The sequence below is a fragment of the Peromyscus californicus genome, unplaced genomic scaffold (assembly GCF_007827085.1).
Source record: "Peromyscus californicus insignis strain IS unplaced genomic scaffold, ASM782708v3 Scaffold_11__1_contigs__length_118956290, whole genome shotgun sequence".
Taxonomy (NCBI): domain Eukaryota; kingdom Metazoa; phylum Chordata; class Mammalia; order Rodentia; family Cricetidae; genus Peromyscus; species Peromyscus californicus.
The window spans coordinates 11,444,314-11,471,983 of NW_026294402.1; the positions used below are offsets into that span (position 1 = coordinate 11,444,314).

The 27,670-nt window shown below is 43.6% G+C and overlaps 1 protein-coding gene across 6 annotated transcripts; it reads right to left on the reverse strand.

The window, feature by feature from the left end:
- Positions 1-4,794: 4,794 nt before the first annotated feature.
- Positions 4,795-27,666, reverse strand: CUNH11orf54 (chromosome unknown C11orf54 homolog). Of its 6 annotated transcripts, none has more exons than XM_052752811.1 (10): positions 27,534-27,666; positions 25,203-25,407; positions 21,626-21,776; positions 17,096-17,194; positions 13,861-13,934; positions 13,586-13,687; positions 11,922-12,098; positions 10,700-10,849; positions 7,823-7,939; positions 4,795-5,664 (listed from the first exon to the last, which is right to left on the reverse strand). In XM_052752811.1, exons 3-10 carry the CDS (start codon positions 21,678-21,680, stop codon positions 5,491-5,493), a joined length of 948 nt encoding a protein of 315 aa, XP_052608771.1. In that variant the 5' UTR covers positions 21,681-21,776; positions 25,203-25,407; positions 27,534-27,666; the 3' UTR covers positions 4,795-5,490. The 6 variants fall into 6 exon arrangements, with proteins under 6 accessions (XP_052608771.1, XP_052608779.1, XP_052608785.1 ...); XM_052752819.1 differs by lacking the exon at positions 27,534-27,666 and adding an exon at positions 25,958-26,028; XM_052752825.1 differs by lacking the exon at positions 25,203-25,407.
- Between the last annotated feature and the right edge of the window lie 4 nt (positions 27,667-27,670).

The following is a 27,670-nucleotide window of genomic DNA, read 5'->3' on the forward strand; positions in this document are numbered from 1 at the left end:
GCCATTGGACTCCCTCTTGTTGATGGAGCTGCCTCCAGCAAAAGGACTGAGTCAAACAGTTAGCAAGATTTACCCTCCAGGCTGCACCATCTGTCTTAACACCCCAAGGACACCTAGATAGACCTACACAAAAGATTGCAACTGATTGTCTTGGCCCTGTCCTCACAACCTGGGCCAGGACTTTGTGCAGTTACATACCTGAATTAATCATTTTCACTTGGCCAGAGAGGGCGCACTTACCCTGGTGGAGGGACCACTGTGGCAGGTGGATTAATGACAAAATGGAGGGTGGTTGTGCTGTCTCTGCAGCCACCTCACACACCCCAGGCCTTAGCAGAAGTACAGCCACAGCAAAAAGGCCTGAACAGGATGCCTCCCCCCTACACACACACTCCCAACTGCCCCTGACCTTTGCCCTAGTTACAGAGAGAACTGGAACACCTTCCCCCCCACCCCCACCTCTCCAGGGAAGGGCCAATCAGAAGCAGACAAGCAGCTCTAGGTGTTCCTCTGTGGAGACTAAAATGTTAGAATTCCCTAGACCAAGAGAGCCAGTCAGCTCAGTCCAAATACCCCTAACCAGGGCTTGATCCAGTTCCAGGTCTGCAACTAGGCAGTCTTGGAATCCCCCAATCCCCCTTGTCTAGCCACTATAAAAACCCTCAACCTGTGCTACCTGACGTCTCTCTGGCAGAGGCCTGAGTTAACTCGAATTAAAGACTCTTTGATTTTTCTATCAGATTTGGTCTTCTTGGTGGTCTTTTGGGGATCCGGACTTTGGACACGGACACACACACACCACATCATTAGTGAAACAAACGGCTGTTATTGGCCCAAATATCCCTTCTTGGATTGTATAAGCAGGCTACTCTTCAGATAATCTGTCAAGAGGCACCTTCCTGTCTGCCTCTCATGGTGTTGTGATGTCAGCCAGCAATGCCTTTTATTGAATGGCCTTTCCGTGCTTACCTTCAGTAATGTAGGCCATACTGGAAAAAGCAAGGAACATTAGCAGGTTGGCAACTGTGGCCCACAGCTTGGCAGGTACTAACTCCCCTACTTCTGTCCAGTGTTTTCATTGTTGTTATTTTGTTGGCTGGTTGGTTTTTTGAGACAGGGTTTCTCTGTGTAGCCCTGGTTGTCCTGGAACTCACTCTGTAGACCAGGCTGGCTTTTGATACCATCTTGAATCTGATGCTGGTCTCCTGAACAACCTTGCCTTGTCTAATAATCTTTTGTAAGTTCTCAGGCCCTTGCTTCCCAAGACTAAGTGTGGATGGAGGCTTCAGCACAGCTGACTGACAGCTGAGGAAGCTGTAGTCTGCAAAAGTATTGATTACCCAGGGTTCCTGGGGATTTTGCTACATCCGGTGTGGGATATCTGAGGGAAAAAAATCTACATACACTATGTTCTTATGTCTGTTAACTTTATTCCTCTAAGACAAAATTCTATCAATACAGCTACAGTTCCATCAGGCATTCAGGACAAGAATAAACCTAGATGCACCAAGCTCTTTATCTGTCTACTCTATTTCTCTGGGGTGAAATCCTGTCTACATAGCTTCAATTCCTTCTGGGTTCCTCTCATAGTCCTGCTAACGTCTAAGCTCTTATGCTTCCAGCCTCATCTTCGTCCTCTGTTTCCTCGTTCTTCATTTCTACTACTCTCTCCTCCTGGCACGGATGGACTCTACAAGAGTTCTGTCTTACTGTCTACAAAACCTCTGTCTTCCTTTCTTCTCTCTGGTCACACTGTTCTGTCTGCTCTGCAGAAAATGCCTGTCCTTTCTTTGCCTGGCCTCCAGGTTCTCTGCCTTCTCAGGAATGTTGTTCTACCTTCTACTTTGATATGTAAAAACCTCTTCTGTTCTCAGTCAGTTGCTCTGGAGAGCCACTAGGCCTCGAGGCAGGAAGATGGTCTGAGCCTCATTTGTACAAGAAGCAAAGCTACATGTCTGGGTGGGGGAGTAAGTAACCTAGAAGTTCAGCAGGTTTGGGGAGCTGAAATGTTAGCCAAATGGTCAGGAAAATATTTGGGCACACAGAATTTCACAGACAGCTGAAATACTAAAAGCTGGATAGCACCAAATATTCATAATAAATGGCTTGCCTTTTGACAGACCCTTGGCCGGTCAAAGTATAGCTTTAATACACAGCTGAATCTCTGTAATATTTTCTTGTGGCTTGCCTCTGACTTACTCCTGACAATGCCCACAGGCAAGAGTGCCCCTGGTGGTGCTGGTGCAGTCCCTAAAGCCTTGGAGAGTCCATCTGCTAGAGGAGATGCTGCCTGAGTGATCCTTGTTGGGCCCAGTGTCCAGAGTATGAACAGCCCTTCAGGTGCCCTGGCTCTCAAACACGGTTCTAGCACATCCCAAGTAGTTGTGACCATGGCACTGATAGCTGAAGATGCTGAAATGTTGTCGAATGTTATTTCAAGGTATGTTACTTTTGTTCATGCTCTGGAACATTAGCTTAATGATGCAAAGATTTGATTAAATAAAGTTCACCTGTGGTTAGGAGGCTGAGTCAGCAACTAGCTGACAGGAAGTCTTAGGGAGGAGCCAGGTGAGAAAGGGTTTTTAAGGAGGGACAAGGAAAAGCAGGAGGGCTTTTTGGAGGAGGAGAGCAAAGAGAGGAGGGGAGCTACCTGCTATTCAGCAGCCTCTGCAGAGCAGAATTCCACCTTAACCTTTGAATCTTGAGTTCTTTAGAGGGAGAGAGGTTTAGTTAGGTTCCCTTTGAAGCTTTGCCGGAATTGGAGCCACAGGGAACAGAATCCCCTCCGGCTACAGCCCTGGCGGCATAACTGTTGCTGGTAGCTGCGGAGTTGAAGTTGCTGATTCAGACAACTGTGGCTTAAAAGCCAGCAACTATTTAACTAAAGGTAAACACTGAAAAGTTCCTACAGTGGTCAGGGCATAAAGAAAAGGGAAAGTGGAAGCATTAGAGAGTGCCATTTGACAATGCCCTCTCCCACCAACTGCCACCACTTACTACTGTCACACTGAGGGAGTTGAAAGCTGCTGGAGACCAACATTTAACAAGCCTACCTACCCTGGATTTCCAGGTAAAGCAGAGAGCGCTCGGCCAGCTGTACAATGACAAGTATCAGTTCTTCCTGGTTCAATTTAACTCTGTGGCAGTCCAGTCCCAGCAAAGGTGTGTGTGTGTGTGTCCACCCCTGGATGCATGTGCAGGTGTTCATGAAGGTCGAAGATGGCACTGGAATCCCTGGAGCTGGAGTCAGTTGTGAGCTGCCTCACGTGGGTGGTAGGGAATGAACTCAGGCCCTCTGGAAGAGCAGCAAGCGCTTCTGAGACATCTTTCCAGCTCCCAATTCTACTTTTGATGCTTGACCGCTGTGGTGGTTTGAATGAAAATGGCCCCATACACTTACAGGGAGTGGCATGTCTGGAGATGTGGCCTTGTTGAAGTGTGTCACAGAGAGTGGACTTTGAGGTTTCAGAAGCTCAAGCCAGGCCCAGTGGCTCACTCTCCCTTCCTGCTGCCTAAGGATCCAGATGTAGAACTCTCAGCCCCTCTCCAGCACCAACTACATCCACATATACTCTGCCATGTTTCCAGCCATGATGATAATAGATTAAACCTCTGAACTGTAAACCAGACCCCGATTATTTTCCTATGTAAGAGTTGCCATGGCTTGTCTTATTAAATTAAATGGCATGCCTTTAAATTGTACTGTCTCCACTTTCCCTTCTACCCTACAATTTGACAAATCAAGAGCCCCCAGATGCTCCTTTGATACCTGTGGGAAATTCAAAACTCATGCAGGAACCATTAAAGCCAATCTTTCCCTGTTCTGTGAGGCCATTTTTTTTTTTCAGACAGGCCTAGTAGCTGTCCTAATCTGTCCAGAAACCTTCATTACATCAGGATTAATACCTCGTTGGTGTGTGATTTCATTAGTCTTGATATCTGAACTAAATTAGGAAAGTGAATCCACCCTCTCAGCATGGGACCCCATGAGGAAAGAGAATTCTCTTACATCCACCCTGCTATATTTCTCTTCACATGTTAATATCATGTATTAATCACATAATCTTTTATTTGGTTTTTCCAACTAAACATATCCCAGAATCTAGCGACATGTCGTGCATAATCATCCACCCAGCCAAGAAATATTTAGTGTATGCTTACACTGGCATTGTGCTACAATGGGGCATCAACACCTCACTCAGCTCCAGAGGGCGGGGAAGAGAAATGAAAGAATACTGATTAAAGGCGGCGCACGCCTTTAATCCCAGCTCTTGGGAGGCAGAGGCAGGGGGATATCTGTGAGTTCAAGGCCAGTCTGGTCTACAGAGTGAGATCCAGGACAGCCAGGGCTATCCTGTCACAGAGAAACCTTGTCTCAAAAAACCAAAATACATACATACACACACACACACACACACACACACACACACTCACACACACACACACACACACAAACACTGGGCTGGAGAGATAAAGTGGATAAAGTCCTTGCTGCTTGAATATGAAGACGAGTTTGGATCCCCAGAACCCACATTAAAAAGCCAGGTAGGTGTGGCAGCTCATTGTAATCCCAGTGCTCAGTAGGTGAAGATAGGACTGCTCTGACTCATTAGCCTCGCTCAATCAGCAAGCCTGTTTTTAAGTAGAGAGAAAGATACTGGGCATGACCTCTGGCCTCCATATGCACATGCACTGACATGCACTCACACACGAGGACATGCACACAGGTAGCATACACATACACATTTTAAAAAGAATAGTAATATTCCTTTTATGTAGGTAAGATACTAAAACCAATATTAAACATAATTTTATTCAGTTTTGCCACAAAATCATGTTTATTTAAGAATAATTTGGGGGTTCATACTCACAAGTCGTGTGCATTACAAAATAGAGAATCAGAACACTTATTTGTAGCTTAGTTCTAAGGAGTTCTTAGACCCACACCTTGTCGACATTATCAAGGTTGGAGAATTGATTTCTGGCTAATGATATAGAGCAGCAAGAATTTTTCCAATCACCATCACCACACACTAACCACCACCACACAGTAACTTGTCATTTTTTTGAAAAGCATAAGATTTCTTGAATGTAGTCACATTGGGAAGAGGAACAAATAGGTCTCTGGATTCCCAACCCCCCACCATCCTGCTAAATCCATGTTGGGGTCCTTGGCATAAGGTTCAGGTTTAAGGAGAAGGCAAGAGGTATGCTTATGTATCTTTGTTCCCAATAATCTCCTTCACATGAAAGATGCAAAATAATATGAGTATCATGTATCTATATTCTTGCATTTCAAATGCCATAAAAATAGCATTTACATAGTGATTTATTGTTTTTCTTCTGTGCTGGGGGTTAAGCTGGGGGTTTGCTTGCTATGGAAGCACTCTCTTCAGGGCCCTCTAGTGGATTTTTGAATTAGTATCAGCTCCTGAGTTAGTGATTTAACCTTAGCTAATCATTTCTTCTTCTAAGCAAGCGTCAGCTGCTTTAATCTCTCCCAAACGCATGGGTCTCTTTGGGCTGATCAATGCGATAGAGGAACTGTGCAGGCGAGAAGTAGCCAAGATACTCCACTGTGTCTGGGGTAGTATCATAGTGGTAATGTCCGCCTTCTCCGTGATGACTGAAGAAATGAGTGTGCTCCAGTCGCAAATCGAGCCCCTAGGACAACGGGACAGTCTGTTAGTATGGATTCAAACTATTTTGATTACAATGTATTTAAGGGGAAGGAGAAGCTTTTTGTCGTCCCGTCGTCCCCCCCCCCCCCCGCTCCCCCCGCCAGGATTTCTCTGTGTAGTTTTGGTGCCTGTTCTGGATCTCTGTAAACCAGGCTGGCCTCCAACTCACAGAGATCTGCCTGCCTCTGCCTCCCGAGTGCTGGGATTAAAGGAGTGCGCCACGACCGCCCTGCTACCTTTTGTTACTTTTAAAAAGTTTTTTAACATTACTTTTTGTTTCTTTGAGACAGGAACTTACTACATGGCTGAGACTAGCTTTGAACTCTCAATCTTCCGACCTATATCTCCCGAAAGACAGATCACAGGCCTCTATCACTAAATCTGCAATTAAATGTTTGGTAGTGCTGGTGCTTAAATCCAGGGCCTCATGCATGCCAGGCAAGGGCTCTATCACTGAGTTCCATCTTCCAGCTGACTAGTGTTTAAGGAAGCAATGGAGTCACATAATAAGAGAAGCCAAGGATGCAAGAGGGTAAGTCAGCACAGTCATGGAGATATAACTTCCCTCTTTCTTCCCTTCCTTTCCTCAAGGCAGCAGACAAGAGCACCTTCCTGTATGTCCTTCTGGGAAGACTCTTAACATTTTTATCCAAACTGTAGCTTTCTGTGACTGTTCTGCATACTACTTATTTAAAAATTAACACCACAGGGGACTGGGGAGATGGCTCAGCGGTTAAGAGCACTGGCTGCTCTTTCAGAGGACCCAGGTGCAATTCTCAGCACCCACGTGGCAGTTGTAACCATCTGTAACTCCAGTTCCAGGGAATCTGACACCCTCTTATGGCCTCCATGGACAACATGGTACACAGACACACATGCGCCACCACCGACACCACATGCGTCGGCAAAGCATTCATACACACAAAAGTAACAACATTTAGTTTCCTTCTTTACAAACTACAATATAGCTGGAAAGAGTTTAAATGCTTCGGCTTTCTTTGATACCTATGTGGCTGGCGTTCTGCTCAGGGACTGACTCTGTCAACAGCCACATTTACAGTATTTCTACTACTACAAACTGTTGTCACTGGTAATCTGTTAACTGATCATTTTACAGTCTTGTAAAGATAAAATCTTAGATACTGTCACTGGCTCCAAAGGCCTACCCATCACTATTTTGGCAGACACGTTCTTTGATTTAGCCAACAGCACTTACTTCTGGCCTGTAGCATTAGACTATGATGAACTCTAAGCACAATGGAAAGAGATCCAAATCTTGGATCTTTATTATTATTATTTATTTATTTTTTTGAGACAGGGTCTCACTGGTCCAGACCTCACAGAGAACCTCGGGAGTGTTGGGATTAAAGGCCTGTTCCACCACGCCCAGCTCTTTTATTATTTAATAGAACAACATCTGTGTAATTTACAATGCCTGTTCTTTTACTTCACTGAAGGTAAAATCTGCTCGGCCTAACACTCAGTGAGTGGAGAAAGCACGCATCCCCTCATCTTTCAGAACAGTTCCCATAAACTGGGCATGGTGACGCACGCCTGTAACTTCAGCACGGAGAAGGCAGATGTAGGCAGGAGGTCATCCTTGCCTACATAAGGAGTTGGTGGTGGCCTGGATTGATGTATGAGGTCAAGAAATTTAAAAAAAGAAATCATGTGTGATGGCACATGCCTTTAATCCCAGCACTTGAGAACCAGAGGCATGTGGTCTGGTCTACATAGTGAGTTCTAGGATGGCTAGGGCTGTGTAGAGAGACCCTGTCTCAAAAAAAAAAAACAAAAAACAAAAACAAAAACCCAAACCAAAAAACAATCAAACAAACAAACAAAAATCCACAAGGCTATCCTCCTGCTTAAATAACAAAATCCATATTTGGCTGGCAAGATGGTCCAGCTGGCCAAGTGCTTGCTGCCCAGGCAGATAAGCTGAGTCTGATCTGTGTACTCACATGGTGGGAGAGAAGTGACTCTCACAAGGTGCTCTCTGACCTCCACACATGTGCTGCAGCATGTGGTGTGCAAGTGCGTGTGCACACGCATACACACACCAAACAGTAAGTAACTATTTTAAAAATGAGTATGCCACCAAGCATTACCACTGATATAAAAGGCAGATGAAGACTCACCGGGTCTTTGGAGACAAAGACTGGCAGACAAACCAAAGGAGCCTTCATCTCATAGAAATGTAACCACTTATTAACAGCTTCATCTGAGGTCAACGGGCAGGAAGAAAACTCTGCTGGCTGCAAAAAAATAAATAAATAAAAATTGTTAAACAGGAGAACACACTGACTATTAAATGAGAATTAAAAACATTTAAAATATGACCTCATTGTAAATTTTATACATCTCACTGAATGGTTTTGGCATTAATTACATACCCCAGTTTTAAGGCTGGCCAATCAATTTGTACAAACTAAAACTAATTCCTAAGTCAAGGAAGGAGTGAGGCAATTACTATCTGCTTTTACTTTTCATAGACCTTCAGTCTCTCTGCTGTATATGTTTTCCATTTGATGTGTGATTTTAATTTAATTTTATTTTTTGTGATAACTGGGAACCTGTTAATACTTACACAAGTACTATATCCCTGAGCCATGGCCCTAGGCCCTCCCCATTCCAAACTATGTTTCTGCTGCAGTTCTGGGGACTGAGACCAGCAGCACTCGATCACAGAGCTACTCGGCTTTCCCTTTCCAACTACTCGGCTTTCCCTTTCCAACCCTTCTACCCCATTCTTTCTGTTTCCTCCAGTGCTAGGGATCAAACCCAGGGCCTTGCACATGCTAGTCAAAGCCTCTCCACTGAGCCCCAGGCCCAGTTCTTGTAAGTTTGATCTGTACCCCGTAACTGCTGCCAGGAATAGCAAGTGGTTGGAAAGAGAAACAAGGCCCTGCAAGTTGGTAGAGGCATTAAAGAGAATAAAATACTTTGCAATAAGCTTAAAAAAGGAGGTGAGAGAACATATATAGGAAACTATAAAAATTGCTGGAAGAAATTAGAGTGAGGCCAGCAATTTGCTTCAGCAGGTCAAAGTCCTTGCAACCTGAATTTGACCCCTCAAATGCACAATGGAAGAAAAAAATCCAACTTTCTATTAAAAAAAAAAAAAAAAGATTATTAACGTATGTGTGCATGATGGGTATGTGTGTCACAGTGCCAATATAGAGGTCAGAGGACTACACAGAGTCTGTCTAAGTGGGATTTAGGCATTAAACTTTATCTCCAGGCCTCCAGAGCAGGCAACTCTCAGCCTGAGGACAGACTTCTGAAAATGGTCCTCTGATCTCCACATGTGTGCCCCTGCATTCACACATACACCACACACAATAATAAAAACACAGCGAAGTTAGGATGGAAAAATGTGCTGTGTTTAGGGAAGGCAGAGATGACTGGAGATCGAGATGTCGGTACTCATGAAGACTGTCTGAGGACTTGGTCAGTGTTGAGGGCATCTTAGCACTACAGTTCTTGCCTCCTGAGTGTAAGACCTTGGCTTCTATCCCTAGAATCCCACCCCCATCCAGTAACAAGACTCATCACTGTAGGGATGTGGCTCTGTGGAAAAGTGACTGTGAGGCCCTGGGTTTGATCATCAGCATGGCAAAGGGCAAAGCAGAGAAAATCAACGTAATCTCTATTTAGATGCTGGTCTCACTATGTATCTCTGGCTGGCCTGGCACTCACAGAGGTCTACCTGCCTCTGTTCCCAAGTCCTGGATTAAAGACATGCACCACCATACCAAGCTGCTATTTACATCTTAATGATTTCTTTCTTTCTTTTTAAGTGGACAAACCCACCTAAACTTTCTATGAAATACCAGTGAAATTTTAAAAACAAATCTGTAAAAGAAGTGAGAAGTTTTCACTTCTTAGCTACTGCAATTGATAGGGGACAGCTGCACAGCCAGGCATGTTCTCCCTGCTCCTGTCCACTGCTGTGATAAAACCACAACCAAAGGCCTCGGTAGAAAGGCGTTATTTCACCTTACAGCTTCCAGTCCATCATGAAGGAAGTCGGGGCAGGCACCTCCTTCCAGACCACGGAGGAGTGCTGCTTACTGGCTTGCTCTCCATGGCTTGCTAGGCCTTATCTTTTACACCACCCTGCCCATAGGGAGCTGGGCCCTCTCATATCAAGCATTAATTGAGAAAATACCCCCATAGACTTGCTCACAGGCCAATCGAATGGAGGCAACTTCTCAGCTGAGGTTCTCCCTTCTCAGGTGACAGACCTATGTCAAATTGACAAAAACTAACCAGAACACACGTAGACCAATGCAGCAGAGGAGAGAGGCCAGAAACAAAGGTCTTGCATGGAGTGGAGGTAAATGATTTCTTTCCTTTTAAAAATGGTATTTATTTTAATTTTGTGTGTTTTCATGTTTTGCCGGCATGTATGTGTGTGCACCATGTGCATGCCTGGTGCCCGTGGAGCCTGAAGAGGGCATCAGATCCCCTGGAACTGAAGTTAATGAAGGTTGTGAGCCACTATGTGGGGGATGGAAATTGAACCCAGGTCCTCAGCAAGAGCAGCAAGTGCTCTTACCTACTCAGTCATTTCTCCTGCCTGGGTGAGTGATTTTTCAACAAGAGTGTCAAGCACCAGTCAATGGGAAAAATGGACACACACATGCAGAGGGATGAAGCTTATGTGATCTCTGCACCATATATAAGCTACCTTCAATGGAGCAAAAATAGAATGTCAGAGCTAAAATTTACAGAAATGAACAAAAAAACCACAGGGGAAATTTCCTGTGACACAGGGGTTGATCATGGTTTGTTGGGCCATGTGAAAATTAAAAACTTTTACCATGAATGGTATATATCTGTAATCCTAGCACTTAGGAGGCTGAGGCCAAAGACTTGTTAATCCAAAGTCAATGCAGTCTATAAGTAAGTTTGAGACTAGCCTGAAGAAGTATCCAGCGAGACTCTGCCTCCTCTTCCTCACAGAACATGAAAAGCTGCTGTGTCTATGCAGGCAGCCGCAGAGCCCTTACCATGATGTGGGCCTTGACTTTCCCCTTCTGCACAACGAAGGTGCCTCCCATCCCCACAGGCTTGTTTCCATAGTGCTTTTCTAGAGTCTGCCTCATGCAAGTCACAAAGTTGAGCTGTCCCGTTCTTCTCTGGGCTTGCACCTTGATGACCTGCAGAGGGTGAAATGGTGCACAGAACCTCTCCAACTGTCAGAGTCTACGTGGATAATGGCCGAAATGTACCTCTATAAAACTTCCTGCCACCGGGAAATAGTCTTGTCTGCTCAGCACACAGATCAGAGCTGGGGTGTCTCAGTCCTTGTCTTAATTAAATCACACACACACACACACACACACACACACACACACACACACACACACACACCAGCTATGTGTGACTCCAATAATCTTATTCATGAGTCCTTGAACTGAGTCCTACGCTGAACTCTGGAGACCAAGATGGGGAAAGTTTGAGGATTACCAGGCTTAACGGGATTCATCTCTGGTAATGGGGGCTCACGACATGTTTACAAGGTCTCACTTCCTATAAAATTCTGGACGAGGTCTCTCTACGTTCTTGGGTACTTTTAGATCTCTATTTCATTTCTCAAGTAGCTGAAGTGGCTCTTCTTTCAAGACCTAAGTCCTCACAGAGGCTAATACTGAGATGAAGCAGGCACTCATTCTCCTTCTCCTTTTCTTGTTTTAGCTACCACTTCCAGCACAATTCAGGTTATCCTGAAATAAACAAGTGCCTATTTACTACCCATAAGTAGGCACAATCCTATTGTTTCATGCAATGACAACGCCCTAGATTAGTATCTTGTTATCTTCTACTCAGAAAAGTGTCCTGTTTACTAAGTAATATTCTTTTTTTTTTTTTTTGGTTTTTTGAGACAGGGTTTCTCTGTGTAGCTTTGCGCCTTTCCTGGATCTCGCTCTGTAGACCAGGCTGACCTAGAACTCACAAAGACCTGCCTGCCTCTGCCTCCCGAGTGCTGGGATTAAAGGCATGCGCCACCACCGCCCGGCCCTAAGTAATATTCTTAACTTTGGTTTTAAAAAAGATTTTGTCTTTCCCTGCACTGTTCTGAATAATTAATTAATATAATGTTATTTAATTATATAAAAGCTTTGGCATTGGCACATCTGGTTTTCTTTGGAGACTATACTGGGGGCAATAAAAGCCCAAATTTTTAGCTGAGAAGACATAAAGAATGCATGTTGTGATGGGCATAATCACCTTGCCAGGTTGGCCCTCACTGGCAAAAAGATTAGCCAGCAGTGCGCATCCAAAGTCGTGGTATTTTTGGCTGTATTTCTCCAGTAGGCACTTCCCATCTGTAGGGTTAATTCGGGCAAAGTAACTTCCATTCACAGGACGGTTGTGTTCACTTGCTGTCTGAACAACTGGCATGAACTAGAAATAAAAAAGTCAATTTTAGTGTGTTAATGAATAAAATGTTTTCTCTCAGACTTTAAGAAACGTTATCGCAGGTCTCTTTCTCAACATGTCCCCATACTTTTGTGGTGTTGGTCTTTGCTCATGCTAGGACAGGGCTCTCCCACTGGCCTCCACTCCCTGCCCTTATTTCAAACTGTAATCCACCAAAAACATGACCATTCCCCAGGGCCACTTCAGGGACAGACTAACCCCTCTGTGGGCGTCAATGGTTGGAGAGGAACTGGCTCCCCCTCTCCCTGCTCTCTGCTGCCCAGATGCAGTAGGTGAGAAGCTTTGTTACACCATGTCTTCCTCACTGTGTTCTCTCTCCCCAAAGGGCTGAAGCAATCAGGAAAATCAGCGAGGAACACAAACTTCCGAAACGACGAACCAAAAGTGTGTCCTTTGAACTACCTACTGCCATGATCTTGTCACAAAGATCATGACTTATAAAATGGTTTTTGAATTTTTCTTTTAGTCATTTATTTTATGTCTCTAAGTGTTTTGCCTGCACATATGTGTGGCAGACATGGTGCTAACAGAGGCCAGAAGGCAGCACTGGATCCCTGGAACTGGATTTACAGACGGTTGTGAGCTGCCATGTGGGGGCTGGGAACTGAACTGGGAGAGTGGCCACTTACCCTTATCCTCAGTTTTATAAAATGTTTACAACATTTCTTTTTGGAGACGACTCTGGCTGTGTATCCTAGTAACTTGCTATGAGACCTAAGGTGGCATGGAACTCAAAAACTCAGATACACTCGTCTTGCCTCAATTCTGATACTACTGTGTCTATCCCAACACCTGACAAAACATCTTCTTAGTTAATTAATTAATTACATTTTGAGATAGGGTCATATTCTGTGGTCCTGGCTGCCTATGTAGATCAGGCTGACCTCAAATGTATAGTAATCCTACTCAACCTCTCAAATATTAGGCTTACAAGCATGAGTCATGATGTATGGCTCAAAATGTCTAATCATAGATTTTAACTTTTTTTTTTTATCTTGAACACTGGGAAAATTATATCTTCTGCAAGAGGTTCTGTGATTTTTGAACATTCGGTCTATCTGGTGAGGTTAAAAGAGAGTGGCAGTCTGGTCTCATCACCATGAGATGTAAATCAACAGTGGTATCTTACTATCATATGGCATATGTAGTAATACTGTACTTAGTATAAATGGCACATATTAACACGCCACATAGAGTACCCATGATACACACTAGTACTAGCCATTAACTTTTGTAAATAGCCATTGGTTCACTCTGATAGTTTCTTAATGTTTGGTTTTTAACATGGAGATATCCCCATCATTTCTCTTTCAATCCAAAGCTGCTTTTATATGACAACAAGGATTTGCAGAGAAGTGAGGGATCCTAATATATGTAAGAATAAAAATCGATTTTGACAGGCCATTGAATAACCAGATGTCAAATGAACAGATTCCTATACACACACTGACCTCAGAATTGAACCCAAGCGTCTGAAATGGACCTGCGCCTGCTCCAAGGATAAAAGCTCCAGGCAGCTTTATTTCTTTTGCAATCTCATTTAGGTCATAAACCTATAAAAAGAAAAACGTCACTGAAGTTGTAATATAACAATTTCCTGATTTGTATTTTACAACAGTCAACTGCTTCCTCGCCTGCCTGCCACACTCATCGGTGGTCTTAGTGACAAACAGGAGTCAACCCAGTTTCTATAGTCTGTAAATACAAAGGATAAAAGCATACTTACTTTTTTTTTGTTTACAAGAGGCATTAAGTAAGGCACACCTCCTACTTCTGCAATTCTAGTTTGCCCACAGATGCCTAAAAAACACAAGCCATCTTAAAAGCAGGCAAACACAGCATTCAAGTATAAGATTCCAGAAGCCACTGACTTATCAGGAACAGATGTAAGAGGATCCCAGGGTTGGAACTAACAGGGATGGGAAGGTGCAAGTGGTCCCTTCTTGGTCCCGCTTCAACTGCCGCTGCCGCCATCGTCACTGAGCATGGCTTGGCAACTGGTGGTTATTGAGAGGACAGGGGCTAACTTGTGGGCAGAGATTCTAGAATTCATCTGCCTAGTAATCCCTTAGAAATCTTCCCCTGCCAAGGGCATTTTCATTTTAAAAAAATGTATTCTTTCTTTTGGCCTAAGTTGTATTTTTAAATTTTTAAGACATTTTGCTCGGTTAGAATTTTCTTCTTTAGATCCATGCTGAGAAATCTTTTTATACATTGTTTATACAAATAACAAGTATGATAGAAAACCTTTGGATGCTAGGAAGTTTCTATGTGTGTATGTCTGTAGTTGTGTAGGTATTTTGTTGTTTTGTGTGAAGGACTGAACCCAGGGCTAAAAACATACCCTACCACTAAGCTGTCTCCTCCCCAGGGTCTCTACTTACACTTTAAAATATATTTGATTTATTAATTGATTGCATGTGTATATATCTGAGCGTGTTGTATGTGTGTATAGTATATGTTTATGTGCACATACTGCACATGTATGTCAAAAGTAGAAGCCAGAGAAGGATGTTGGGTGACCTGCTCTATCACTCTCTACCATATTCCTTGAGGGTCTTTCACTGAACTTGGAGCAATCTCCAGCAACCTTCTGCATCTGCCCCAGAGTGCTGGGGTTATGGTACACATGGCTACTTCAGGTTTTTATGTGGGTGTTGGGATCTGAACTCAGGCTGGAGCAGCCAGCGTCGTTACCCACTGAGCTCTCCCTCCAGCCCCTCTACTTACGTTATTTATTTATTTTGTGTGTGTGTGGTGGTGGAGGTCAGAGAACAACTTGTGGGAGTCTCCCCCTCCACCACGTGGATTCTGGGGATCAGACTCGGTTCATCAGGTTTGACAGCAACGGCTTTCACTGTTGAACCACCTTGCCAGCCCCTCTATCTACATTTTTAGTAATTATTATAACAATGAAGTGAGACACAATTGGGGAGAAGGCACTGTTTTAAAGCAGAGTAGAAATTATCTTTTACTTGAGAAGTCTTGCAAGGATGTCATTCACTGAAGCACATGTAACCTCCCTACTGTTATACAGAGGAGAGATGAAAAGTCTTACAGGTGCCTTCTGTGTTTGAGGAGGAGCGGAAAGTATCCACCGATTGTGCACTGCGTGATGGAGATGGTGATGGCTGGAGGAGGGACTCCCAGGGGCTCTCGGCTGTCCCGGGAACAGGTCAGAAGGGAGCGAGCCATAGGCAGAGCCGTGCTACACACAACTGAAAACTCCTAGAGAGCTAGTTGAGACAGATTTCAAAGGTGCTAGATCCTGGTTAAAATGACAAGATTATATGAAAAACTCCCGAAGATTATACAAAAGAGGTGGAGGCGGGGGAAAGATCCTGGGAAGAGCGTCCTAAAGAGTCTGCTAGACAGAGAAAGGCAGCCTGAGAAACAAATTACTCTTCAGAATGAAATCAGAAACCACAGGTGAGTACAGGGAGAGGAAAAAAGGGGCGATTTTAGTTTGTTTGTTCACAAGGTTTCACTGGGGCTAGAGAGATGGTTCAGCAGTCAGGAGCATGGATACTCTTCTAGACCGGGGTTCAGTTCCCAGCACCCACCACCATCTCCTGTCTGTAACTGCAGTCTCAGAGGATCTGACGTCCTCTTCTGGCCTCCACAGGCACCAGGCATGCACAAGGTGCACACTCGTACCTGCAGACAAAGCACTACTACACATAAAGTAAACGTTTTGAGACGGTTTCTAATGGTTTCAGGTGTTGAGAGAGACTGCCATCTGGTCTATTTACAATCAAAGACTGTTTGACCTGGACGACTCCCACAACATGAAACTGAACTTTCCTATTTAATGTCTCTAAGGCTGTGGTAAATTATGGGACTTAGTCCAGATAATGGGATTCACAGACACGAGGGAGAGGCAGGACTAGCGGCTAAGAATTCCAAGCAGATTACTTTTTAACCAAATATGTCAATTAACATAATAAAAGAAACAGAAAATGCACTAATTTTTAATCCCTCATTACCAGAGGGCATATCGAAGGGAGTTAGACTTTGAAACACACCTGTCTTTGGTCTTGATCAGGATAATCCTGAGTTTACTGAGCCTCTCTCATGTTCCACTTACCTTGGAATACTGCTGCCATGACACGTCTGCTCCAGTCTGTCACACTGAGACTGTTTTACTCAACCAATGGTCATTTCTTTCCCTTCTCACTTCAAACTTGACAAATTTCTTGAAGAGGTCTAAGCATTTAATAGATGAATCAAATATAAGCCCTAAAAAGAGGCTTATTTAATTTTAAATTATGTGTATGATGTGTGTATGTGTGGGCATATATGCTCAGGAATGCAGACTCCTTCGGAGTCTAGAAGAGGGCCTTGGATCCTCTGGAGCTGGAGTTACAGGCAGTTGTGAAGCACCTAATGTGGGTGCTGGAACCAAACGAGTCCTCTGAAAGAGCAAGGCACTTTTAACTGCTGAGCCATCTCTCCAGCCCCCAAATATAGGCCTCTTAAGAGATTTTCTGAGCTTGAGTAAATAATACAACCAAAAATTAAAGGAAGTTTTGTTAAGATTTTTATATATACAGTGTTCTGTTTGCATGTATGCCTGCCTGCCAGAAGAGGACACCAGATCTCATTACAGATGAGAATTGAATGTGGTTGCTGGGAATTGAACTCAGGACCCCCGGAAGATCAGCCAATGCTCTTAACCTCTGAGCCATCTCTCCAGCCCCCCAAAAGAAATTTTCATAAGTCAATTGGGAAGTTAAAAACAAAATTCTTGTGCTCTCAAATTTTAGCCTACTGAGTATGTTACATAACCAAACATTCATCAAGGATTATGAACACACAATGAAATCTGGCCCACAGAAACTAAGGCAAATTGAGCCTGAAAGTTGTAACAACAGCCTTTATTCATAGAGGAAAATAATACTGGCTTCTGAAAAAGAGTATGGCTGAAAATTGAAACCATTTTTTTTTTTAAGACTACGCACCTTTGACAGGAAAGGTAAATGGCTCCTTTGTTAAATCTGGGCACTCAACCACGGAAACCTGGACATCAGCAAAGTTGTCCTTCAGCCCCTTCTGCAAAACTAATAAAAGACAAGCAAAGGAGTTATTTAGCATTAGGCAAAATTTGGCCACCATATACTAAATCTTCCTTCAAACTTAGACCACTATAAAAAAGAGAGATGGGTCAGGGTGGTGGCACACGCCTTTTATCCCAGCACTCGGGAGGCAGAGACAGGTGGATCTCTGTGAGTCTGAGGCCAGCCTGGTCTACAGAGTGAGTTCCCTGGACAGGCAGGGCTATACAAAGAAACTCTGTTATGAAAAACTAAAAAAAAAAAAAAAAAAAAAAAAAAAAAAAGGAGGGATGGACCCAGGACTTCAGCACAAAGCAGTCTACCAATGACCTGTACCACCAACTGAGGAATGGTCTTACTGACGAATAAAATTAGACTTTGACATGATCAGAAGATATAATGTACTCTATGACACATACATACCAATAATTACTAACCTTGGTGTGGTGGTTTATAGAAGAATGGTTCCCATAACCTCATATATTTGAATGCTTAGTTACCAGGGAGTAGAACTGTTCTGAGAAGGATTAGAAGGTGTGGCCTTATTGGAGGAGGTGTGTCACTGGGAGTGGGCTTTGAGGTTTCCAAAGCTCTTGTCAGGCTTAGTTTCTCTCTCTTCCTGCAGCCTTGGGTCAGGATGCAAAGCTCTCAGCTTCTGCACCAGCACCAGGCCTGTCTGCTTCCCTCTGTGGTGATCATGGACTAATCCTCTAAAACTGTAAGCAAGGCCCAGTTAAATGCTCTTTTATAGGAGCTGCCATGGTGCCTGGGTAAGCCCCGGGTCCGTCCCTCTTTTCTATGATGTGAAGGACAGTTTGTCATGTCTTGTCATGGTGTCTCTTCACAGCAACAGAGCAGTGACTAAGACGTGCAGAAAGGAAGCAGATGGCACACAAGTAAGGGCTAGCTTCCCTTGAGGGGATTTCAAAAACCCAATGAAAGGGATTTCAAGCCACATGTTTAGTGGAGGTTACAGACAAGTGTTGCTGTATATTTGATCACACTGTGAACCCTGAGATTGCGTTATTTAAATAAAATTAACCATAGGTCAAGAGGTGGAGCAAGCAACCAGTTGACGGGAAGTAATCATAGAGAGTGAAGGGAAGTCAGGAGGTCAGACAGAGAGAGGCACAAGAAGTAGAAGGGAGGGACAACTGGTTGGAGGAGTTCTTGTTTCAGACAGAGTAGGAGAAAAATCTCTTTCTAAGAAGACGGCAAAGGACGAGGGTCAATCGGCTGCTTTCTTTGCCTCTCTGAGCTAGCAGATTTTCACTTCAGCATCTGGCTCCTGAGTCTTTATTGGTAAAATAAAAAGACAGAGTCTTAGAACAACATTCGCCTCCCTACATGGATATAAAGCTGAATATATATTTTGACTTGAATGGTAGTTATGTAGTTAGGGTTTTATTTCTGTGCAGAGACATCAAGATCACGGCAACTCTCATAAAGGAAAATATTTAATTGGGGCTGGCTTACAGTTCAGAAGTTTAGTCCATTATCATCATGGCAGGAAGCATGGCAGCATGCAGGCAGACATGGTGCTGGAGAAGGAGCTGAGAGTTCTACATATGAATATGCAGGCACCAGGCAGAGAACTGGCTTGAGCTTCTGAGACCTCAAAGCCCACCCCAATACTGACACACTTCCTACAGCAAGGCCAAGCATTCAAACACATCTATGGGGCCATACTTGTTCAAACCATCACACATAAGTGTGGTGCTCACATTCTGCAAGCACTATACTTTATTGAAGGTGCATTATGCCATAATACAAATGTAGAAAAACATAGTGTCTTAACATTCCAGAACTTTATTCTTCAATAACTTTATTTTATTTTACTTGGTTTTTTGAAACAGAGGTCTCACTATGTAGCCCTGGCTGTCCTGGAACTTAATACATAGACTAGGCTGGCCTCAAACTTAGAGATCTTCCTGACTCTGTTCAAGAGAATTTTAATAATAATTTATAAAAGTATGTCCAATAACCTGGAGTATGGAGTATCCCATAGCTCCTTACCAGAGAAGAATGATACTTGTGAAAATCAGAATCTGATACCAATTAAGTGAGTGACAGCTTTGTGTTATGGAATATTATTATTATTATTATTATTATTTTGTTTTTTTGAGACAGGGTTTCTCTGTGTAGCTTTGGTGCCTTTCCTGGAACTCACTCTGTAGCCCAGGCTGGCCTCGAACTCATAGAGATCGCCTGCCTCTGCCTCCCAAGTGCTGGGGTTAAAGGCATGTGCCACCACTGCCTGGCTTTGGAATATTATTTTAAGATGTGTTACATTTGTTACGCTGTGGAACATTTGTTTTAATGATGCAAAGATGTGTTGCATTCTTTCATGTTGCATTTGTTAAACTCTGTGAAGCTGTGTTACTTTGCCTGTCTAAAACACCTGATTGTCTAATAAAGAGCTGAACAGCCAATAGCAGTGCAGGAGAAAGGATAGGCGGGGCTGGCAGGCAGAAAGAATAAACAGAAAGAAGATCTAGGAGCAAGTGGGATGAAGGAGTGAGAAAAGAAGGGGCCAGCCACCCAGCCACACAGCCAGACACAGAGTAAGAAGGAGAGAAAAGATATACAGAAATAGAAAAAGGTAAAAGCACAGAGGCAAAGGGTAGACAGGATAATTTAAGAAAAGCTGGCCAGAAGTAAACCATGATAAGGCCGGGCACTCATAAGTAAAAATAAGATTCCATGTGTATTCATTTGGGAGCTGGGTGGCAGGCCCCCCAAAAGAGCAAAGAGCCAAAAGAGTAAAAAAAAAACAACTACAGCTTTGCCAGCAAGAACAGGCTCTTCCAAGGCTAGGGAGACTGCTACAGTGCAGCTCAATTTAACAGAATATATGTATTTTGTTGATTTATAGAACATGCACACGCATGCGTGCTAAGGTGCATGTAGAGATTAGGTGACAACTCGTGGTTGGTTCTCTTCTTCCACTAGGTTGGTCCCAGGGATGGAAGTCAGGTTGTCATACTTGTGCTACAAGTATCTTTACCCACTGGGCCATTTCATCAGCCCTACAAGCAATATATTTTTAAGGATCAGAAAGATAGTATAGGAAAGCAACTAAAAAAAAAAAAAAAAAAAAAGGAAAAAGCAGGTACATGTTTGAGTCAGTCTCCTCAAGAACAGTTAACTACCAGGTAGCACACTGTGAGAAGTACGGGACCGTTACGGAGACAGGAGTTCCACAGAACAGAAACTAACCACATCAAGGACAGGGCAGATCCTGAGACATCAAAGGTTTGAATGTATACCTTTTGGGCTTCATTTTGTGTATTCAATCATCTTTTTCCTTCTCTGGTTTAGATTGGGGGAACTTCCTTAAATTCTTGTTTGAACAAGGTAAACAAAACACAAGAAATATCCACAGACAAATTTAAGTAAGTGAATTGACAATCTGTGAATGAGGAGGCAGGCAAAGTATATTTGGGACTATGAGCAATACTCAATAGTAGATTATCTATCTATCTATCTATCTATCTATCTATCTATCTATCTATCTATCTATCTGTTTATTTATTTGTAATGTATGAGTGTTTTGCCTGCATGTATGTCTGTGCACCGTCTGGAGCTGAAGGCCAGCAGAGGGCACTGAATTCCCTAGAACTGACAATTACAGACAATTGTGAGCTGCTATGGGAGTTCTGGGAGAGAACTCGGGTCACCGGAGTTCAGCCAGTGCTCTTAACCACTGACCCATCTCTCCAGCAAACTATATATTTAAAGAATACTGTTATTGTTAATATTGCACAACTCTCTGCTAGTTTTCATTGCACAACAAGACCACTATAAATGAGAGATGATGGTTACTTCTAGGACAAATAAGCAGAGAAGGAACCACCGCGAGGGTTGGGAACAAAAGGAATTTTGAATTTATCTATAATCATCTTTCAAAAAATTTAAAACTCTGCATACGTGTCAGTATGTAGAGAGGACCAGCTTTTAAGGTATTATGTGCAGTTTTTACGTGATGCTAAGGATCTTGAAATTAAACAACTTCCATAAGATGGGCTAATAAGTGTAAATGCTTATAACATAAGCATAAAAACTTATAAAAGTTGCTTTCTTTTATTTTTTGAGAGATAGAATTTTGGATTTTTTAAATTTAAAAATAATACTGAAATTCCTGTATCAAAAGTACCATTTCAATAAGATACAGATAGGTAATTACATATGTATCTCAGGGATCTTTTGGTTTTGTTTCCTGGGACAGTCCTTAAAATCCCAAGGCTAGCCGGGCGGTGGTGGCGCACGCCTTTAATCCCAGCACTCGGGAGGTAGAGGCAGGCGGATCTCTGTGAGTTCGAGGCCAGCCTGGTCTACAGAGCGAGATCCAGAAAGGCGCAAAAGCTACACAGAGAAACCCTGTCTCGAAAAACCAAAAAAAAAAAAAAAAAATCCCAAGGCTAATATCATTTTTACCTTCAGCAAGCTCCTCCAGACTTGGCACATGAAAAGAAAACTCAATACAAGCCATTTTCTTTCTTCTCAGCAAGGTTGCTCAAACACAGGCGTTGTTGGCTAACAATCACGAGAGTTCACAGGGCACCAGCACGAACAGTCCCTGGGGGTTCTGGAAATGAGTACCAGAGTTCAGTTATTTGCTGAAGGCAAAGGCCATCGAGGTTCCATATCCTCAGAGCTCACTTATGTAAGGAGGGCAAAGTGCCCCAAACACAGCACCATGTCCACTCCATGTGAGCAGGAGGCAAGGGACCTCTTCCCCACTCTTCTTGCCCTCTTCTCCCTTTTAGTCTGTTTTTCTATTTTTTTCCCTCCTTCCCTCCCCCTCCCTCTCCCCTTTCTCTCCTCCCTTCCTGGCAGTGTCGTATGTAGAACCCAGGACCTCAGCTGAGTGCTATATCCCAGCCCAATACTGTATTTGAACCTGTTCTTTTTCATTTCTATGTGTTCAGTACTGAGATGGAGCCAGGGCCTCGGGCATGCCAGGAAAGCACTCTCCCACTGAGTGCTATACTCAGCTTGAACCTGGGCTTTTCTAACAGAGGGTCTAAGAATGTGGTCTTGAAACAAAACATATGTACTAAGGATTACAAACAAGTGGTTGAACTCTGTGTGTTCATGTGTGTAGGTATGCACCGTTTACAAGATTCTATATCTTTATCTATAGAAAACATATGATAGATCATTTTTTCCTACTCTCTGACATTTAAACTAACAGTTAATTGTCTTAGACCTAATAAGTTGTTTTTAATATTGCATTTATTTATTTGTGTGTGTGTGCACATCACAGCACACCTGTGGTGGTCACAGGACAACTTATAGGAGTTGGTTCTCTCTCCATGTGTGGATGTTGGGGACTGAACTCAAACAGTCAATCTTGATGGTAAGTACCTTTACCCACCAAGCCATCTTGCTGGCCTGACTACCCTCATTATTATTTCTCAATGGAGAACAAATTTGACTCTAAAAGTAGATCTCAGTAACAACAAAATACCAAAAGCTACATTATAATAGAAAAACAGGACACCAGGAGTTTGTTTTATTTCTTCCCTGAAGCTACAAAATTATATTATAGGACATATTGTAAAATTTCATTTGTTTACATTCAAATCATTCCTCTTATCTATCATTTTAATAAGAGACAATTTTAGTTACCAATTGAAATGGAAACCTATGGAATGAATAGATTCTGAAAGTCAAATTTTTACTTTAATTTACAAATAAACATACTTACTTGGTAAACACTTTTTTTTTTAAAGATTTATTTATTTATTATGTATACAGTGCTCTGCTTGCATGAATCCCTGCAGGCCAGAAGAGGGCACCAGATCTCATTACAGATAGTTGTGAGCCACCATGTGGTTGCTGGGAATTGAACTCAGGACCTCTGGAAGAGCAGCCAGTGCTCTTAACCGCTGAGCCATCTCTCTAGCCCTGGTAAACACTTTTAACGTTAAATTAATCTAATAACCTAACCAATTATAATCTTATGTTTCCCAAAAATGCACAGCAAGAGCACTTTACAGAAAAAGAGCACACGCGCGCGCACACACACACACACACACACACACACACACACACACACACGGAAATGGACACAGAGACACATACATACACACACAGATACACACACAGACACATACACACCCCGTTCAGGAGGTGAGGCTGACAAGTGGAGTGAGATGACCAGAGCTATTCAGGGAAAGAAAAAGAGATGGGTGGGGAGATGATGGCAAGGCCAATCACAGCCTAGAACAGTCAAATCACTGAGGACATTTAGCCTCTCAGAGCACCACGGGAGTAGTCTTTAATATTGTTAATGGAACACCTCTTTAGTCCAAACTGTGGGGTTTAAAAGTGCTCACGCAGCAAGAAAAAGTGGGTCCCTCAGATCTCTTGTGGGTTTCTTTCGTTTTTTGTTTTGAGGCAGGGCATCCACACCCTGTCTGCATAATGGAACTCCTCCAATAATGGAACTCCTCCAACTCACAGAGCTTCTCCTGCCTGCCTCTGTGTTTCCAGTGCTAGGATTAAAAGTGAATTCATACCTGGTTTAAAAGGGAAGCTATGACCTGTGTGCTGGGAATGGAACTCAGTCCTGTTGGAAAGTGGTACACACTTTTAACTGTGGTGCCATTTCTCTAGCCTAGAATCTCTGGAAATATTTTCCAGGTTCATGGGTTTCTTAGGCACAGGATTTTTAAAAATTATTTCATTAAAATATTTATTTATTTGTGTGTACATGTGTGTGCATATATGCCACAGCACACATGTGGAGGTCAGAGGACAACTTGTAGAAGTCAGTTTTCTTTTTCTACTGTGTGGGTTCCAGGGATCAAACTCAGATTATCAGGTTTGGCGAAAAATGCTTATAACTCCTAAGCCATCTTGCTGACCTGCAATTTCTATTTTTTTTTTTCCCCGAGACAGGGTTTCTCTGTGTAGCTATGCACCTTTCCTGGATCTCACTCTGTAGTCCAGGCTGGCCTCGAACTCACAAAGATCTGCCTGCCTCTGCCTCCCGAGTGCTGGGTGCAAATTCTATTTTTGACCATACTTTCAGAACATATATTGTCCATGAACATGCCATTGCACATATTTAGCACCTGATATTTATAGTTTTTTTTAAGACATAGGATCCCTACATTACCCTTGCAAATCATCCTCCTGCCTCAGTCTCCAAAGTAGCTTAAATAGGTGACATTTACTTTAGTACCTTACAAACATTAGGTTTTATTGCCCTTTAGTATATAACACATATACTCTTGTTTTTCAAATGAAGCCAAGTAACTATTGAAAATGGGCCCCAACTGGTATAATCATACTTGAATTACTCTAAACATACTTTTCAGTGGAGTGATCTTTGTTTCGAACTCAAACATCTTACTCTTCTTTTGAAATACTTTAAGATTGGTACATCATATACAAATAGCTCTCACACTCTCCTTACCCAGATGTTCCATGTAACTTATTACAGTCTGTGTCAGGTAACTAGCAGACACTTCCTAATATAAGAACATACCAAAGTCTGCACAACGAACAGCATATTCATTCATTGTTGCTTATTTTTATTTCCTTTTTGATTGAGACAAGGTTCAGTATATGGCCCAGGCTAGTCTGGAACAGTGCTCCTCCAGTTTGAACCTCTTGAGTGCTGGGATTTTATGTGTGTGCCATCACACCTGGCCTTAATATAATTCAGTATATATGGAGAAAAATGAAAGCATTTTCAATAATTATGCTCACAGGAGGAATAAGAATTCAAATTAGATTCAAAGATATCCCTAATTTTATACTCCTTACTTTCTTAAAAGAAGGTCTGTCTGTTTTATATCCCTACCAGAATAGAGACAGAAGTCTAACCATGGGAGCTTCAGCCTGAAGAATTGGTTTAGAAATGTAGAGTTCATGCAGGCTGACAGCAGGAGAGAACATGTGTCAGTGTGTGTGTGTGGAGGGTGGGGTTGGAGTTAGGACCAAAAGGGGATGGTGTCCACTAAAGCCAGAGAGGCTCCAGATGAAAGCAAATACTTACTCTCCTGACCGAAGTCGGGGTGTCGGTGGCTCAGAGACAGGTAGAGAAGGGTGAACAGGCAGGAAGCTAACAACACAGAGAGCAATGGGCCAACTGTGGCAACCAAGCTGAGTGCCATGATTGAAGGCGTAAGTCACAAACTGTCACACCCTTTAAAGTCTCTCAAAATTCTCAAGTCCGTGACAGACTTGCATTACACTTCTCACTGCACAGGAGAGGAAACAGGTCAGAAAGGACATGGAATTTACCCAAGATCAAACAGTTGTTAAATACAGAAACAGAGTTCAAAAGCAGATCCACACCAGGCGTGGTGGTGCACATGTATAGTTCCGGCAGAGGCAGAGGCAGGGGCGTCTGGCCTCACAGCTGTGCAAATTGTACAGTCAGTCACACAGGACCCCATATTCATATAGATCTATATGTATCAAACCACACATACAGTTGTGGGTTTTGTTTTGTGTGTGTGTGGTGCCAGGCACTGAACTCAGGGCTACGCATGCTAGGCAAGCTCCCTATAATTGAGCTATATCTCTAGGCCAACAACTTTACATTTGAACTGTGTTTGAAAACTCGCAGGATAGTGAAGCATGAGTAGGGCCAAGGTATGTCCTTCATCACACCTGGTCACCCACGGAATAAGGTGGGGGTTTGGTTTTGGTTTTTCGAGACAGTGCTTCTCTGTGTAACCCTTACTGTCCTGGAACTCATTCTGTGGATCAGGCTGGCCTCAAACTCAGAGACTGGCCTGCCTCTACCTCTTGAGTGCTGGGAATGAAGGTGTGCGCTGCCGCCGCCGCCGCCGCCACCGCCGCCGCCGCCGCCGCCGCCGCCGCCGCCGCCGCCGCCGCCGCCGCCACCACCACCAACCACCTGGTCTAATAAAGTGTTTGTAATGTCCCATTAGAACTTAGTCCTGGTAGACTTGCCATGTCTAGCATAGTAGGTGCTGCAGAATTCCAGGTTACAGGCAAAATGTGCAAGGATCAGGAAGTAAAAGGAAGGTGAGTGTGTTTTGTACATTGTTCCACAGCTACAGTAACAAATAACGTAACTTGTACAAGTTATGAAGCAGAAATCCAAACTGCAGTGATTCTGTAACAGGGTCCTATGACCTTAGTAGGCCCTAAGACCTGAGGACAACTGACTCCGTGATGGAAGTGCCATTTAGGCTGTAAAACTCAGCACGTGGACAGCACCAACAGCCAAAACTAAAAGGCCTAATCCATCAAAGTCCATAGTTCTGGGACAGTCTCAAAATGTACTAACCTTGCTTTTTAGCTTCTATACTTTTGCTTCTGGCTAACTGTCCATTTTAACTGAAGTATGTCGTCCAGAATATGATTTTTGTGCTTAAAAGCTCACCCTGAGAAAGGCTCGGTGCTACACTGGGATCCAGAGCACCCGGCTAGTAAAGACTTTCTATTGGCTTAAACCCATGTCTGAACAGCCCTCTCTGGTGACCACCCCACAACATTTCCACTCATTACGTTCTTTTCTTTTTTGGTTTTTCAAGACAGAGTTTCTCTGTGTAGCCCTGGCTGTCCTGGAATTCGCTCCGTAGACCAGGCTGGCCTCGACTCAGAGATCTGCAAACCTCAGCCTCAGCCTCCCAAGTGCTGGGATTAAAGGCGTTTGCCGCTCCCCCATCCCCTGCGCATTAAGCTCTTATGCACTGGCAGTAAAAACATAAAGAAAGATGGTAAAACTTGCGCTAGAAATTCTAATTTTTCTTTACGCGGGGCGGGAAAACATGTTTTTGAGTCAGGGTCTCACCATGTAGTCTAGGCTGGCCTGGCAACCCTCCTTCCTCAGACTTTCCCGGTCTAGGATTTCCCCGGTGCCCAGCTATCTGTCTCTCTCGTTTTGAACAGGACCCTGTATTTTGACTTTGCCCCTGTCCTTTCACAACACACGGGCTCTGAATGTGACAGCTTGAGATACCTGTCTGGGAGCTCACCGCGACTGCACTGGCAGCTCCCAAGTAGAGCAAGACCTTACTTTTAAGGCGTGTCCAATCGTAAAATGATAATAAGCGCTGGCTAAGGGTAAGCAGCTCTGTTGGCTTGCTTGTCACACAATACAGAGGTGCAGCATGGAAAATAACTCAAACCAGCTCAATATTGAAAAGAAAGTACTGTAAGGGTTAAAACCAACCCCAGCTAAACTGGTTTACGCTGTTCAGTCAGCTCAGGATCTGAAGGAGGCAGCTCATGCCTGCCCTGCTGGGAGCTAACTCCTGGATGGTGGGGTGCCCAGAACACCCGGCACCCTTCGTCTGAGGGGGAACTCGGCACGCTGTAGGCTCGACCCCCACAACATACGGACGCTCACCTGACGCGCAGTGCCTTCGCGCTCGCAGGAACGCCTTCTTTCCACTCAGGAGCACAGGTTCAACGTCCTGGCTACCTCTTCCGCCAGCTCAAGGAGGGACGAGCCGGGAACCGCCCCTTCCGGGGCCCCGCCCACCA